Raw genomic sequence first — 17,849 nt, 5'->3', positions numbered from 1 at the left:
GCCATGTGCTATTGCTGTTATGGCTTTTTTGAGATATAGTTGTAACCCATTTTTATGATTGAGTCAACTAAGATTTTGAGAGGTTTTTTTACTGTCCAAGGTTATGCATTAAGTAAATGGCAAAACCAAATTCCAAATTCAGGTCTGACCTTAAATGCAATTGGCTTTCTTTTTTATTTATTGATTGATTGATTTTAGAGGGAGAGAGAAAGAGAGAGATTTGTTGTTCCACTCATTTATGCATTCATTGGTTGATTTCTGTATTACTCTAACTGGAATCGAACCTGTAACCTTGGCTTATTGGGATGATGTTCTAACCAACTGAGCATGAGGCCAGGGCACATTGACTTTCTATTCACTGCAGTGCCTCCTGTGACATATTATGGCTAAATCTAGTGGCTTGAGATTTCTGCAACCTTTGACATAGTTGATGGCTCTCTCCCTAACCCTTCTTCCTTCCTCAAATTCCTTGATACTAAAATGTCCTCATTCTTCTCTTCTCTGCATAGTTCTTTTAATCCTCCTTTATGAATAGTTTTAAATCACCCCCATTTTCAAATGTGGATGTTTGCCAGGGTATTACCCAGAATCTTCTCATCTTGTTTCATGAGTTCTCCCTGAATCAGCTCAGCTATTCCTGTAGTTTCCTCTACTATATCACTGCCATACTTCTGAAATCTGTGTCTCCAGGCTTAATCTCTCTTCCCAGATGTCCCCTAATTACCTAGGGTACACGTCCAAAATTAAACTCATATCTCTCCCCATTGCTCCTTCCCATGTATCACCCATTCCAATGAATGCCATGGCCTGTTGTCCAAGTCTAAAACCAGTGAGCCATCCTCCATACCACTCTAGTTCACCATATCCCGCATCTCATTAGGCTGTCAGGGCTATCTTAGCTTGGCTCAGGATCCAAACTGTTGGCTCATATGCTAGCTTCCTCTTGTAAACATATGGACATATTTATTTGTTCTGCATTGTGTTTTTTAAATATATGAATGAGTTGTCAACATTTTAAATAATATCAGGACCGTTTATATACAAATCTAGATTTCCAGATTATCTTGGATGAAGAGAAAGGAGGGAAGAGAAAGAAAGATGTGACAACAGAGTCGACATTCACAGTTGGCAGCAGTGGCTAGAGTTGGGTCACACTGTCCCTGCTGACCTCTCCACTCAACTGTTAAATGTTGCTCACCCAATTCCCCAGTCATGTGGGGTATATCACACCCTATTTAATGTTTACACATTCACTGCAGACTTCCTCTTCTTGTGGTAGAAGGAAAAAGTATTTCTGTGGCATTCATGCCTCCAGCAAAAGTAGAAAGAAAATAAGACAGGAAGAGCCAGTTATTTTTTACCACTGACTTTACTTACTTATATTACCTGCCTGCTTTCACTCTCTCTCAGTTCTCTCAGATAGATAAGCAATATATACTATTTCATAGGTATACCCAAGTCTATCTAAATTCTAGGGACTCCAAGGTATATACATGTATCGAAACATGTTTGTGGAGCTATATATACATTAGTTGGGTTCATTTGAATTTTTAAACAATCAATTTCACAGACTCTCACAGTGATATGATTGCTGAAGGTGAGATTTCAAAAAGTGTCCAGACTGGGCTTCCCCTCAATCAATGATAAAGCACCTACACATGGGCATATAACAAAGTGCATGTAGGTAAACCTACTGCAGAGATTATGCCATTTGTCACGAGGGGGATTTGTCCCAAAGTTAAGCAACTCAAATTATATCGTGTTTTAATTGTGACTGAGTTAATAATGTCAAGTATCCAGAAGCATTAGACTTAAATTATGTATGTGCTTTTTCTCTTTTTCTTTGGTTGGTAAAAGATCAAAAGTTTCCTCTCCTTGGGTTGAGTGAAATTATTAAAAAAAAAAAAAAACAGCAGAAGATCCAGAAGTTAGGTTTTATGGACATCTAACAGAGTGAGCAATACATTTCTTTTGGGATACTGTTGTTTGGGTAGGAACAGGGGACTCTGGATAAGGAGTTGTGCAGTCTTCTGGGGCCCTCAGCTGCACGAGCTGTCCCATCTGTTCTTGCGGCTGTGTTGTGACAACAGTTAATAAGATCTGTAAAGACTGTGCAATGGCCAAGATGTCCTAGGTCAGTGGTCGGCAAACTGCGGCTCTGTTGACTAATGAGTTTGCCGACCACTGTCCTAGGTGGTGGTTACTGTGTCCCCATACTTGGGTTTAGGGAATGGTATCAGTGGCCACAGGAAAAATGGGCTGCCAGGCCTCTAAACCCTCTCTTCTCTGGGCTTTTGATATTTTTCCAGGATCCTGAAGCAGAGACATATGAGCTCAGTAAGAAGCATTGGATGCTGTGGTGAGGAGTGAGGTAGATGAAGGGTGTCCATATATATATATATATATATATATATATATATATATATATATATATATATATATATTAGTATTCATATATATATAGATGATGGGAATACTAATTATTATCATAATGACTATCATTCACAGTGTGTCTTCTGGACATGAGAGTGTTTACAAATTATCTCTCTTAATTCCTGCAACAACCCTGTGCTCTTATTATTCCCATTTTGCAGATCTGGAAGGCAAGACTCAGGGAGGTTCCGTGACTTGCCCATTGTCACACAATGAAATAGCTGATATTTGAATGCAGGCTCTTAACCATTGAGTTATACTGTCCCTCTTTTAAAAACAGGAGTATGTTAGCAAATAGTACTCACACACACACATACACACACACACACTACACACACAACAAAACCAACACCAAAACAAAAGTTGGCACATTTCCCCTGTTTCAGCCCCAGTTTAGATTCAGAATGGAGGTTTCATCACACACATTCCTGACAGGTGAGAACAGGGCCAGGACCCACAGAAAGGTTCTCTGCGTCCTGGAAAAAAGAAAAGAAATGCAATTTTCTGATCAGGTCTTCTGTCAGGTGAAAATGGAATTTGGGGCAACTTATGGAACTTTCTGGATATATGAGAACTTAGCAGACATCATCATTCACATATTTTTAGTGATTCCCTGAAGATTTCCCCCTCCTTACAACTTTTTAAAAAGAAGAGGTAAGTTTGGGAGGCATGCATTATGGAATGATTTATCTTTAAATGATTTATATGTTTCTGACAAATTCTACAGAGGACTTTGCAGAAATAAAACTAATATTCTAATTTAATGTTTCCACATTGCAAGGGCTTTTGTATTTTTCTGGCTAAGACCTGCAGAACTTTAGTAAGTAGTCATGATAAATTTGATTAATGAAGCTTCCTAGTTTTCTCTTCCACATTTCCTTTCCCAATGACTTTCAATAGTGTCCTGCCAAATCCATTCATCTATGTCTCTCTGTGTGTTAATGCACGGAAACTTAATTTAGAGTCTGGTTTATTTATTATGTTTAGTACCAACTGAGAAAATGTAAAATGTTGCTCAGTGAGAGTGGATATGTTTGTTATTTGTTAATTCATTCAACAAAAATGTTTGATTTACCTACAATATGCAAGGAATTTACTCAACCCAGAAGGCATTTTAAGATAATTACAGAACCTGGAAGCCAACAAACATAAATTTAAATTACTTACATTTTTCTTTCTCTGATCAGATCTGACCATGTTTACACAAAGGAGGCATAGATGATATGGCTCTAAACTGGCTTTTCAGGCTCTGATGTTCATTATGCACAGCCCAGAGACAGCTGAAGGGAACACAAATATTTTTAAAGGGCGAGCTTTCCTTCCCTGAAAGACCAGGCCAGGCCCCATTGGCTGCACTTTCCAGCATAAAGGCATGGTTTAGTAACTTTAAAATTCAGAATAAAAACACACCTAAGCCCTATCTGTGTGGCTCCGTTGATTGATGTGCCATTCCATACAATGAAAGGTTGCAGTTCAATCTCAGGTCAGGGTGAGTAGGGCAGGCAACCAATGTTTCTTTCACATTGATGTTCCTCTCTCTCTCTCTCTCCTTCTCTCTCAAATCAATAAACATATCCTCGGGTGGAGATTTAAAAAAACACATACCTCAAAAGGTCTCTGAGTAGAAAGGGCTGGGGGCATGAGAGGAGGAGAAAGAAAAATGTCTGGAAGATTCTGAGTTTGGAAAAAGAATTTAATTCCTTTCTCTTAGCTTCTCTCTTGTGCCTCCTGCCCTTTTCCTTTTCGGGTCCAGCTGCCAACACAGGTCTCTGGCGCTGCTCCCCCTTTGTCTTCTTTCCTCCTCCTGGAATGCACGTGGCCATGACCTTGGCCAGAGCTGAGGGAGCTGGATTTCTCTTTAAAGAGGCAGCTGCTTTCAAGGGTATCCGCACTTCTTTCCAGATGAATATATCATCTTTCTCCAGTGGAATATATCATCTTTCGTAACTTCTTCATCCAAACATCACATCAGATCAAAGTAATGCTATTTTTTCCAGCAGCCTCTACCCTTGAGTACAGTACATACTTATGCACATATTATCCTTCTAGGTTTTTCTTTTCTTTTTAATGCATTTCTGAACATCTGCATTTCAAGTATTTTTTCTATTTAGTTGTAAACTTCCAGCTATGCCTGCGATTGCATCTGAAAGACCACAACTAAATCAGACTAGTGCAGGTCTTTTATCTAATTGGCCATGGTTTTATTACATAGTTCTACCAACTGGTTTTAAACTGTGTTCCATTTACTTGACCTTCCCACAGTGCAGAACAAACCTAAATCTGCTTCCTTGGTCTCTTATGGGGTGCCTTGCACAGGGGGTATTTAATCATCGTTTGTGGGCTCCTAGATCTGAGAGTCTACTACCCAGAGGCTGGTGAGCAGCCCTTTTCTATCTCTAGATGGGAGGGAAGAAGAGGAACCTGGTTTGAATGGTGGGGGAAGATTTAGGTTAGATATAAGCAACAACTTAAACCTTGTAAGTCTTGACAGAAGGAGATTGTGGAGTTTTCCTTGAAGGTCTTTGAAGAAGAAGGAAGAAACTAATCTTGACCGATAGCTTCAGCTGCTCTATTCAGGAGAGGGAAGGAGAAGCAAGCTTTGACATTCAGCTCAGAGAATTAGCTCAGTCACGATGCCTCTAGAAATGGAATCCAAGTCCATACTTGGACAGGAAAATTGTTGTCCCTTTCCAAATAACAGCTTCTATTTATTAAGTGTAGAGCACTTTTTCTCCATTTTATCCCAATCTTATAATAATACTCTAAGGTAGTTATTATCATCCCCATTTCATAGATGAGACATACTGGGTTAAATAACTTGCCCAAAGTCATATAACTGGTAGGTGGTGGAGCAGAGACTAAAACCCAGATCTCCTACCAACTCAAAAGCTGTGCCCCTTATCATTACATGGTATGAAATCCTTTAGCGAGGGATCAGATGTCAGTGGGCATCCTTGGACCTGTAGAAAATGTTTGTCATTGAAATTTACAGCTTCCAAAATGGGAAAAACAACTTGAGCACTAACGAATTCACTACCTTACTTGACTTGGGTCACAGATTTCTACACAGTAGATTTTCACCAAATTTGTGTTGACTGACTCTGAACACGAACTAATTGTCTTTAGGATATGGAGGAAAGCCCAGTGCAAATCATTACTAAACCAATACTTATTGAATGGTATCAGGATTTAAGCCTATAATCTGCCTTGTGCCAATGTGTAGACAGCACATTCCAAATATTTTGCTATAGTGTTTTCTAGTAAGTTTATGTTTCTTTAAAGGGGAGATTAAATAGCATCTAGTTTATGGCTTTTAGAAAATTATTGAATATACTGGATGAATTAATGTGGTCACTTTGGGTTATATTATTTTTAGAAATATTTGCACTTCCAGGAAAAAAAGAAGGATCTCTTACCCTTTGAGACAGCATAGAGGGACCTGAAGAGTATTATGCAAAGCAAAATAAGCCCGTCTGAGAAAGACAAGTATCACATGACCTCACTCATACGTTGAATCTAATGAACAACATAAACTGATGAATAAAATAGATCCAGAGACATAGAAGCATAGAACACAGACTGTAGAATCTCAGAGGGAAGGCAGGGGAGGATGGGAAGTGATCAACCAAAGAATTTGTATGCATATATGCATAACCCTTGAACAGAGACAATGGTGAAGGCCTAGGGCCAGGGGCAGGCTGGCTAGAAGGAGTCAGTGGATAAAAAAGGGCGACATAAGTAATGGGAATCAATGGATAAAAAAGGGGTACATATGTAATACTTTCAACAATAAATATTTAATCTATACTAATAAAAGGGTAATATGCTAATTAGACTGGGAAACCTTCTGGACGTTCTTCCGGACAAAGCCATGGTGGTGGGGCAGAGGCAGAGGCGGTTAGGGGCAATCATGCAAGGAGAGGAGGGCAGTAAGGGTGATCAGGCCAGTGGGGGGGGGGCAGTTGGGGGTGAGCAGGCTGGCAGGGAGGGGCAGTTGGGGGCAATCAAGGGCAGTTGGGGGCTAAAAGGCCAGTGGGGGGGGACAGTTGGGGGTGAAAAGGCCAGTGGGGGGGAGTTGGGGGCAAGCAGGCCAGCAGGCAGAGTGGTTAGGGGCGATCAGGCAGGCAGGCAGGTGAGCGGTTAGGAGCCAGCAGCCTTGTGGGATCAGGCCTAAACCAGCAGTCAGACATCCCCCAAGGGGTCCCAGATTGGAGAGGGTGCAGGCCAGGCTGAGGGACATCCCCCCCCTTGCACGAATTTTGTGCTCCGGACCACTAGTTTAAAAAAATAAAATCAGAATCGACAAAGTTGACTGAATAAAATCTATATCTTAACTATTATATATTCTTGATCTTTCTGCATTTTATTATATTTCCATATAGGGTTTTCATCAACTTCTTAAGGATCAAATTAAATTATCTAATTAAGCAATGTAGAGGTTTAATTGCATAAGGCAGTGGTTGGCAAACTCATTAGTCAACAGAGTCAAATATCAACAGTACAACTATTGAAATTTCTTTAGAGAGCCAAATTTTTTAAACTTAAACTTCTTCTAATGCCATTTCTTCAAAATAGACTCGCCCAGGCTGTGGTATTTTGTGGAAGAGCCACACTCAAGGGGCCAAAGAGCCGCATGTGGCTCGTGAGCCGCAGTTTGCCAACCACGGGCATAAGGAATAATGAAATGAATGAACTGGAATAAAAGATTAAACAAATAATAAAAACCTTTGGTCTGATTAATCAAACCATGTAAACTGTCACCCAAATGACTGACAAAAATAATTACCACATAAATATTTTAAAAATACTTTGTGCTAAAAAGAGAATAAGCTAATAATCATCTTGCTTTTGAAAATATTAACAGTGGCCCTGGAAGGGATTTGGAGCATTAAAAGGAATTTCCCCGTGGGAGGCTTGAAGCCAGGACCGCCCAGCAGAAACACTTTACTGCCACAAGCCAAGTACTATTCGAGGCACGGAGGGCTGAGAAGTAAGACACCAATACCCCACTTCCTCCCAAGCCCTGAGGGCATAGAACAGGTTACACACCAGTGGTGTATGCTTTAGTCAATGTTCTCAATCCAAATTCAATCTTTTTTTTTTTTTCTTTTGCCTTGCTTCTCTCTGGTTACTTTTAGGTTAGCCACATTGCCTCATTGTGGAATTTAAACAGTAACAGTGCAGCTAACCAATTGACCCCATGTATGCAACGGAAGTTCATGCTCTGAGTTGCACTTCTCTTTGCTTTGTATAGCCACGTAAGAAACAGTAGAGCACAGTCAGCCTCAGTGGGGAGGAATCTTGCTTCCAGATGGATGACCTTTGTTTACCAGTGGAAGTGGGGAGAGGGAGGTGAGGAAAGTAAGGGAGAATAAGGCACCCCCTTTGCTTGGCTCCCTTGGTTTCACCCTATTTTATGTAAGAGGCCACCAGGCTGGGTGCAGTGCACTGCTCCTCACAGACATAAAGTTTGGAACAAAATATTCCTCATTCTTCACTGTCACAGCCAGTATCTGCCAGGGACATTTGTGGCAGGATGTGGAGAAGGCAGGGGTCTTGACATGGAAGCACAAGCAGTGTCCAATAGTCTAGGGCAGTGGTCGGCAAACTCATTAGTCAACAGAGCCAAATATCAACAGTACAACGATTGAAATTTCTTTTGAGAGCCAAAATTTTTAAACTTAAACTTCTTCTAACGCCACTTCTTCAAAATAGACTCGCCTAGGCCGTGGTATTTTGTGGAAGAGCCACACTCAAGGGGCCAAAGAGCCGCATGTGGCTCATGAGCCGAGGTTTGCTGACCACTGGGCTAGGAACATGAAACTGGGTATACAAATCCTAAAAATATCTCTACAATTAGGTTACCCCTGAGTGAGAAGAGAGAAGGGGGTAAGTGCCAAGCTTACAGTTACTCAAGTAAGATTCATAATAGCAAATGCTATGTAGCACTTATGATTTCAGGGGTGGGCAAACTTTTTGACTCGAGGGCCACAATGGGTTCTTAAACTGGACCGGAGGGCCGGAACAAAAGCATGGATGGAGTGTTTGTGTGAACTAATATAAATTCAAAGTAAAGGAGCGGAGAGCAAGAGAACCCTCCGCTCTTTTGGCTCCGCGGGCCAGATAGAACAGCCGAATGGGCCGGATCCGGCCCGCAGGCCGTAGTTTGCCCACGGCTGCTCTAGATTCTTCACATATATTAATCTTTTTCATCTTTACAACAATCACATGACACAGATACAATTCATTTCACAGATAAGAAATTGAGGCACAGAAAGGTTGAATAATTTACTAGAGTCACTCAGGTGGTAAGTGGAAGTGTTGAGATTCAAACCCAGGCAGCTAGTCTTCCGTGGCTTTTAACCACTAGGCACTCCTGCCTCTTTGAGACAAACAATGACCAAGTCTGGGTGTCTGTTGGACCTGGAGTACAGTGAGAGGTCAGCAAAAGTGGGGCAAAGGAGAAGGGTCCACAGGGAGACAGCCTCTGGAATATGAAATCAGTAGAAAGAAAATAATGCCACTAAGAAACTAAGACACAAGTTAATAAAATCAAATAAACAGAAACCCTTGTTGCTATAGGAGATTCATGTAGCAAAAAGGAGCCAGTATGGAGACCTGGGTTTAATAAGTAGTAATAGCCACCATTTACCATGTGCCAGGCATGGCAGTGTCTTATATAGTTCTGTAATGCACATGATCCCAAGAGATGAGATGTTTAATCTCTGTTTTCCAGGTGAGAACTGAGGCATAGAGACATTGCATTATCCAAGATCCCATGTCTAGGAGGTACTGAGGTCAGAACTACAAACTTTGTGTCCACGCAACTTCTGAGACTATACTCTTAATCACTGGGCCATCATGGCAGAGAATCCAGTCACTGGAAAACAAGGGTGGAACCAGTCGTGGTGATTAGACAGGCACAATGCCAGGGCTATGGGATTGCAAGGTTAGAAGTTGGGAGGCAACTACACTCAAAATCTACAAAGATATCTGTGTCATGAAGCAATGGTTGATTCAACCTAAGTCTGGGCCACGTGCCCACTGGGGGCTGTTGATTTCAATTTTCTACCCAATTTTTCAGGTCCTTCTTACAGTGGGTAAATCCATCATTCCAAGCAAACTTGTAAAGCAATTTGTTTTCAAGGTGAATGATTTTCTAAATGCCATGTTATAAGACTGGCTTGAAGAACAAAATTACCTTCATTTGAAGACATAAAATAGATTATCCAATTCCTCAATTGGGGACATATGATTTAAAAATATGTTTCATTTTGACCATAATTGCATTACTTCCATCCATACAATGTAGGAGAGACTTGTTCATGGCTCCTGCTCATTGTTACTCTCCCAGACTGCATTCCTAGCAGTCCTCAGCCCTCTATCTCCAGCCCATGTCAAGCCCTTATAGTGATCATGTTACCATATGTAACTGTTACTGTTACCTATCTTAGCTTCACATCAGTAAGTTGCCAGCTGCATTTTGCTGTAAGAACTGCCACTATCTGTATACAAATCACAACTGATCAGTCAATATGATTCAGACCAATAAATAAGAATTAAACATTTCTCATTATCAATGAAAAAAGGTAGATAGGTACAAGGCACAGAAATAGCATGGATGAACAAAATCTACAGGTAACTTTCAAAATTTGATCAGTAGTAATTCATACACTATCAGAAGCCCATGAAGGCAGGAACTGTGTCTCTTTGACTCACCACTGTGTATCTAGAACTTAGCCCTGGGCCTGGCAGGCTAAGTGCTCAATCACGTTTTGTCACAAGAATGACCAATGTATGATGAACTGGCATGAGTGTGATGAATGCATGCTATATGTTCAGAATGTTCTTGCTGTTAACTCACATCTCCCCCTCCACATAAATATAGGGTTTTCCATCACCTGAGACTGCTAAATTAAACAGAATGCAGATAACAGAGGGAAAAGCAAGGGAACCTATTGACTAGTGTGTGAATCATGAAAAGTTTCGTGTATCTTACAAACACCTTGGAACTAATGCTTTCAAAGAGAGGTTTTCCATGGGTTACAATATTTCCAGGAACTTCTATAAAATGTACTCACTTAGATAGTCCAATCAGTTCTCACTTATCATCTTTTTTTTTTATTCACTTGGACTTCTTTCCTCTTTCTCATGAACAACACAATCATTGCAACTATGACTTTTCCAATATTTCATGCACATTATTTAAAATTTAAATTTAGAATTATGATCATCCATTTGTAGCTCTAAAACACATTTCTGTTAGAGACTGCAAACAGAAGTTTCACTTTCATCATCCTCACAAGTTTCATTTATTTTCTTTGATCAGTTGCCTTCTCAGTCTGTGGCGTGTGCAAACAACAAGAAGTTGTCTTGCCCTAACTGGTTTGGCTCAGTGGATAGAGTCAGCCTGTGGACTCAAGGGTCCCAGGTTCAATTCCAGTCAAGGACATATACCTTGGTTGTGGGCACATCCCCAGTAGGGGGTGTGTAGGAGGCAGCTGATCGATGTTTCTCTCTCATCGATGTTTCTAACTCTCCATCCCTCTCCCTTCCTCTCTGTAAAAAATCAATAAAATATATTTTTAAAAAAAAGAAGTTGTCTAGCCCAGTGCTTCTCAAGCTTCAATGTGCCTACAGATCACATGGGTCTCTTATTAGAATTCAGATTCGGATGCAGTAGGTCTGGCCAGGGATCTGACATTCTGTGCTTCTAACGAGCTCCCATGGGAGGAGGAGTGGTTTCTCGGATACTTGGGTCATGTGGTTGTGGCTTTTACATTCTGCTCTACGAAATGAAGTACATTTGGGGACAAATCAAATTTAGATTAAAGTGGGGTTGGGACTAAAGGGCGTTTCCCCAGAGTGAAAACGTACTTACTTATTCACATTTTTCTTTACTTTAGGATAAGAAGAATACATTTTTCCATTGAGAAGAAACCTCTTTCTCCTAATGTCTGAAAAACAGAGAAGAAACCCCAAGCTTGTTTCACAGTTTAAGATGTGTAAAAAAATGTCTATAAATTCTATTATTGGTATTAACTCTATCTATAAATTAAGCCAAAGTTATCACAGACTATTGGTAAAGCTTACTAAGCACCTGAAAACAATGAAGGAAAATATACTTATTTTCAGTTGTCACAGTTGGGATACATTGGGCTTTTAATTCAGATTATTTTATTAAATATGTAAAGCATGATAAAACAAAGGCATATTTATTGTCTTCACTTCAAGTAAACATAAACCTAAATCTTTCACTAGGATATCATTATGTTCATCCATTAAAAACAAACAAACAAAACAAAACATCTATCCAGCTACACCTGTACAGGTTAGTAAATGAGTAACACAGATGAAAAGTCTCTGGCTCAGAAACGGTCGTTTTAGTGCTAGCCTTGGTAGAGCCCTTCATTTTTCTAGAATTTGTCCACTAAATAGTAAGCAGCCAGAAAGCTTATGGAGAGATTAAAAAAAATATTTTACTAATACTACTGGGTTAAAAAGAGGTTAAAAGAAGGGGGACGATCCAATCTTCTTGCCCCACCCCCAGTTGTCAAAAATAATATATATATGTAGATTAAAGAAATTGGAAAATAAAGGGAAAAAAATCTGTAATTCACTTCCCAGAAACAGCCATTGATAGCATGTTGATACATTTTAACATTTTAATTCTTTTTTCCTATGAATATGTTTTAGTTTACATGTTTGAAATCACATTGCATACTATTTATATTTCTTATCTCTTTTAAATTTTTATTTATTTATTAATGTTAGAGAAAGAAAGGAAGGTGGGAGAGAAAAAGAGAGAGAGGGAAAGAGAGGAAACATTCATTTGTTGTTCCACCCATCCATGCATTCACTGGTGACTCTTTATGTGACCTGACCAGGACCGAACCTGCAACCTTGGTATATAGGAATTATTATACTCTAACAACTGAGCTACCCGGCCAGGGCTATTATCCCTTTTAACATAACATCATATAATTTCCCATTCATTATAATTTAGCTCTAAATAATTATATTAAAATCTTTATATGTTTGTACTAAATTTTGCACTTATTAATCTATTTTTTTTTTTATATTTGGGTTTTTGGGATTTTTCATTTTATATGTAACTGTTGTGATTTAATTACCACCACCATCTCCCAAAAAAGGATTCCACCCTCTTCCCCCCGCCCTAGTATTCTGGTTACAACACACCTTTCATTCTCCTTTCTCTCTAGGCTAAGCTCACCTTTAAAAATTTCCTCCAGTTTACAGTTCTCTAGTCTATTTCTCAGTTTTAATGTAATAAATCAAGTCAGGTAAACAAAGATTGTTGACTGGTTATGTCCCTTCCCTACTTAAAAATATTTACACTGTGACACAGTCAATAAGCTCTTGAGTCAAGGTCCAAACTTCTCCAGATTTAATATAAAAATTTCCATTTAGCTAATACACACTAGCAGAGATCCTACGTGTAAGCCAATTCCAGCCACCACCATGTTTACGGAACTCTCGCATCACTGGCTACTTCAATAACAGTGTTTGGGGCCAGTGGCTAAAATTGGAGAGATTGCACCTTAAGTTAGTCAAGAAATATAACACCAAAAATGACCTGGAGTTGGGGTAAAGCATTACTAATCTAAAGATCTTAATCTTCTAAAACTTCTTATCCTCAACCTTTTTGCATGTATGTTAGGATGACATAGAAAAAGTGCAGTGGTTGGAGAATATTATTCACCCATTAGAAATGATGTCCTGTTTGCACTTGAGCTCCCAGTGTGACTTTACAAACTTGCTGAGGGATTTCCTTCCTCTCTTCCACTTTACTACTGCCCAATAATCAAGCTCTGCCCCCTCCCCCAATCCCCATCCTAGATCCCTTCCCAAGCCCCATTCATTCTCAGACTTGCTGCTTGGACTGAGTGCTCCACTGAGGACTGATTTCTGTTTCCTTGCTAGGGTATCCGTCCTTTTTCCACTTTGGGGCCCTGGTTCCTTTTGTGGTTAAATTCTGTTCTTCATTGCCCCATTGCACATCTTCCTAACTGGATTCATGTACAGGGTTATCCATGCCAGGATTATTTATAGTAATAAATAACTGAAACCATCTAAACAACAAATGTAGAGGATGGTTCTAAAAATTACTATATCTGATGGATCTTTTTTTTGAGTTTTTAATTTAGTAAGCATTTAAAAAAAATAAAAATTCTTTGAAAACCAGGGTTATAAGGACACCTCTTGAAAATGATAAAAATCTATAGTAATCTTAAACCAACAGCCATTTTTACACTTGATGATATACAATAGAAGCATTCCTTTTGAGTTCAGGAATGAAACAAAAATGCTTTTTTTTCTTGTAAAGCTGTTTGCAACTTGCTCACTTTCATTCTTCATGTTATATGCTCCAGGCCCCAGTAATCCTTGAATGTCCTCAGTGTGTGCCAGAGATAGTTGCTATAGCATACTGGGTAACTTAGTGTCATAGGGCTTGCACCCCACTTCTTCATTTGACCAACTAATCATGGCAGAAGTATCTGTGAGCCACAGATAAAAGGATTAGAAGTAGAAAGTAAAAAGCCTAAATGGTTGGGAAGACTATTTAGCTGCATAAAAGGGACACAGTTTTTCTGAAGAGGCAACTCTTTAGTCTTTTGAAGAAATCTACCCCTTGGTTTCTCTTATAAACATAACCTTTATCTTACAACTAAAATATTTAGAGATAGAAATCATACAATGGGGAGGTTTGTAAAAAAAATACTATCACATTATACATACTTTATAGCCTGCATTTTTTCACTTAGTCGTACATTATGACCATTTCCTATGTAATATATGTTTGTCTAAATCATGATTTTATAGGCTCTATAGTATGTCCCGGTATGACAGTACCAAAATTTTCTTAACCTTGTTCCTACTGATGGGCATTCATTTTGTGTCCAATTTTTCTGAACTTGGTATTTTAAGAAATATTTCCACCTCCTTCTTCCCATTCAACAAATAGAAAACCCCTTAGATTTTTCTCATAGCTCAGATGACTCTCTCTTTAATCCTGATAGAAGCCTGCATGTTTATACCCCAGAAGAAATAAACCAGAAGGACTTTGAATTAAAATAGGTTGAGAGTCTACCTTGTCTATTTAAGAGCCCCAATCTCCTGAGTTCCCAGAATGTTTCAGCCAGATTCACACACCTGTCTAAAACACACACACACACACACACACACACACACACACACACACGGGACAGGAAATTGGAGGTGAACATGGATAGACATGGACAACATTATACGAAGTGAAATAAGCCAGTCACAGGAGAACAAATACCATATGATTCCACCTATATAAGGTATCTAAAATAAACTCATAGGAGCAAAGAATAGGATGGTGGTTGCCAGGGATGGGATAAGGCATAACAGGGGAGTTACTGATCAACCGTTACACACAAGATGAGTACACTCTAGAGATCGGCTGTACAACATTGTACCTACAAGTAACAATACTGTATCACACACCTAAAAATCTGTTAAGAGGTTAGATCTCATGTTAAGTGTTCTTTCTACACCAAAATAAAATAAAAAGAATAAGTAAGGGGCTAAAATAGCTACTAAAACTGTGTGCATGAGCAGGGCTGTTGACTGGTGGTTTTCTTTATATAGGGTATGGTCCAAGGTGTGCCTATTTTCAGAGAGAATTCCAACCAGAGGCAACTACAGATTTTTGTGCATGTGTGACATGGTGAAACCATGATAAAGTCATGTTTTCAATGTGCATTTAAAGGCATGGGACAAAGCTTATATTAAAGGAGGAAGGTCGAATACAAATCATACTATAATATGCTGTTTATTCATCAAAATACCAAAATTTATTTCTTACCATGTCTCAGTTATTTTCAGTCTTTATATTCTTACCTTTCAGATGCCTTTTTGATGGTAAATGGAAAAAACATATGTTAAGTAACCAACCCTTATTTTTTCTGGTGTCTATACAATAGATGATGCCACTTAGAATGGTAGTAAATTTTGCCCCCTCCCACCTATTTTTTTTTTTTTTTGTCTAAAGCTGCCTCCAGTAAGTCACTATAATTACAATCAAAAGAATTCTTCCTAATACACCCAACTGCCTTTAATTTTATCTGACTTAATTATAGTGCTTGCTTGGAGCACGTGTGTGGGCTAAATGGCTTCCTTCTGGTGTATAATTCCACATCTCTATAACTGAAAGGAAGACAGTGGAAACTGGCGGGGAGAGGCTCATGTCTACCCCTCTCCACCAACAGAAACTTCGTCCCTTTAATTTGAAAAATTTCATTGGCAATCTGACAAAGCTTGCCTACCTAATCGTAAATGGACAAGAGAAAGGTATAAAGGTAGATAGAGGTCTGAGAAAGCTTTCTACTCTGACAATGACACGATCAATGTGGAAGTGACAAAGGACAGAGTGACAAGGCAATCAAGGAAATGGTGCTTCAGGCCTGGCCAGCGTGGCTCAGTGGTTGAGCGTCAGCCTATGAACCAGAAGGTCAGGGTTTGAATCCTGGTCGGGGCACATGCCTGGGTTGCAGGCTCAATCCCCAGTGTAGGGGTGTAGGAGGCAACCAATCAATGACTCTCTCTCATCATTGATGTTTCTTTCTCACTCTCCCTCTCCATTCCTCTCTGAAATCAATAAAAATATATATATATATATATATATTTTTTTTTTTTTAAAAAAAGGAAAATGGTGCTTTAAGAAATGGTATGCTGGCCTAACACATCATAGCGTCTCATGTCAATCTTTGGATTCTTCAGGTCTGGAATTGCTCTAAAGCTATAATTCAAATGGGTGGGCTGAGTGTGGTAGTTAGCTATCCCACAATGGCAGAAATGTCCGTCTGTTTGTTCAGCTGTCCCTCATGTGCCTGGCACATGATCGGCATTCAATAAACGTTATTGCGTGAAGTTATACTTTTGTGGGTTTATAAGCTCAAACAAGGTCTGACTCTAATGTAGTCCTGCAAATGTCATTGCAGGACAATTCTCAGTCCACAGTATATCAAAGTAAAGGAGCGGGGGGTGGGGGGGTGGGGGGCGGGAAACGAAAGTATTTTATTTTTCAAAGGAACGCAGCCAGCCCTGGGGTCATCCTATCAAACTCTAACAACAATCCTCATTGCTCTTTCTTACCCTGTGGACTGGGACATGTGCCCAGGGGAGCTTCAGGGGAGCCGAAGAGCCATGAGAGCTGTTCGGTGGTGGGAGTGAGGAGCGGTGGGCTCTGTGAATGGGTGGTCAGACAGTGTCTCCCTCTGTCATTCACATCGAATGTCTCTGATTTAAAGAGTTGCTGCCATTTCCCTGCTGTCTTGGATGACCCAGGGAATTTAGTCTTTGAACAGGAGCTCACTTAAGAAAGAAATCTCCTCTTTATGCAAAGCACAGGACAGCAGCAGCTCCTGCGATGCAGTTAGATGGGCAGTGTTTATTCACTCACCTGTCCTTCCCTTTCTCTCCAAGACCTTATGTTTGTGAGTTGCCATAAACATCACCAAGGGTAAATACAGACCAAAGGTTCTTTGTGGAGCTGTTGGAAAGAATCCTGTTATAACCAGCATTTTCAATGCGATTTCACCTTCATGCATCATGTAAGATTTCTGGGCTGTGGTGTATTCAACTACAATAAGCTTAACCTAGAATGATAAATTTGGCTGTCCTACTTCTTCAGAATTTTTTTTTCTTGCTATATGAGCAACATGCATTTCCACAGTTTTCCAAAATCATTTATAGGTCATTAATTTTGTTTACTTTAATCTAACAAGTATTTCCTAATATTTCAATTCCCTCAGACCCCTCTTAAGGGAAGAGTCACAGGAATGAGTGTGATGGAACTCGGTCCCCACTGTTGTGGTCTGATTGGTTGTTTGGGGGAATTTGCTAGTCAGGGCAGAATTACCTGACTTCTGGGGAAAATGCATTTTCCCTCCATTTTCTTTTGTGCTCTGGTTCTGTGTGAAAAGTGGGTCAGGACAGGGGGAAGAGAAAGTCGTCAAGATCCTTCCTCCATCTTCAGAGAGTTGGGCTGCCTCCTTGAGTCAGGGTCTGGTTGCGTGGAGTGTGGCCACACTTAAGTACTGACATAGGGTGGGTGCCAGAGTGGGCTCAGATCCAATAAGTTGAAGTTTCTGACCGTGCAGGATTTGTGCTCACTTGACTGAGGACCCAAGTAGTTTTGGGGTGGGGGTAAGAGGATAGTACTGGTGAACCTGAAGAGGATTTGGAAAGGCCACTTTTACCCTACACTTAGATCACACATATTGCACTGTGTGATATTAACATGTTCACTTCACTGTCAAAATAATTTTCTTAAAAAAATAAAAAATAATTTTCTTTTGTGTGAGTCATGATTTCTATAATTTTTACATGTGACTGAAAATCTGTATTTTAGAGTATTTTAACAA

At 39.7% G+C, this 17,849-nt stretch overlaps 1 protein-coding gene across 3 annotated transcripts in view; it reads left to right on the top strand.

The window, feature by feature from the left end:
* The window catches only part of ANKRD49 (ankyrin repeat domain 49), a gene marked incomplete at its 5' end in the record, with an annotated part of 46,368 nt that extends 34,655 nt beyond the window's left edge, over positions 1 to 11,713 (top strand). For 2 of the 3 annotated variants that reach the window (XM_080688630.1, XM_080688632.1), the window contains 2 exons: positions 7,298 to 7,423; positions 11,340 to 11,631. In XM_080688630.1, coding sequence (XP_080544756.1) covers positions 7,298 to 7,423; positions 11,340 to 11,344 — 131 coding nt within the window. In that variant the 3' untranslated portion in view covers positions 11,345 to 11,631. Of the gene's footprint in view, positions 1 to 7,297; positions 7,424 to 11,339 lie in introns of all 3 variants that reach the window. The other variant, XM_080688631.1, reaches the window with a different exon arrangement.
* Positions 11,714 to 17,849: the final 6,136 nt, after the last annotated feature.

This window comes from Plecotus auritus (genome assembly GCF_963455305.1).
Source record: "Plecotus auritus genome assembly, chromosome: 9".
Taxonomy (NCBI): Eukaryota; Metazoa; Chordata; class Mammalia; order Chiroptera; family Vespertilionidae; genus Plecotus; species Plecotus auritus.
Note: the sequence above shows the minus strand (reverse complement) of the source record. Positions and strands in the feature narration are given on the sequence as shown.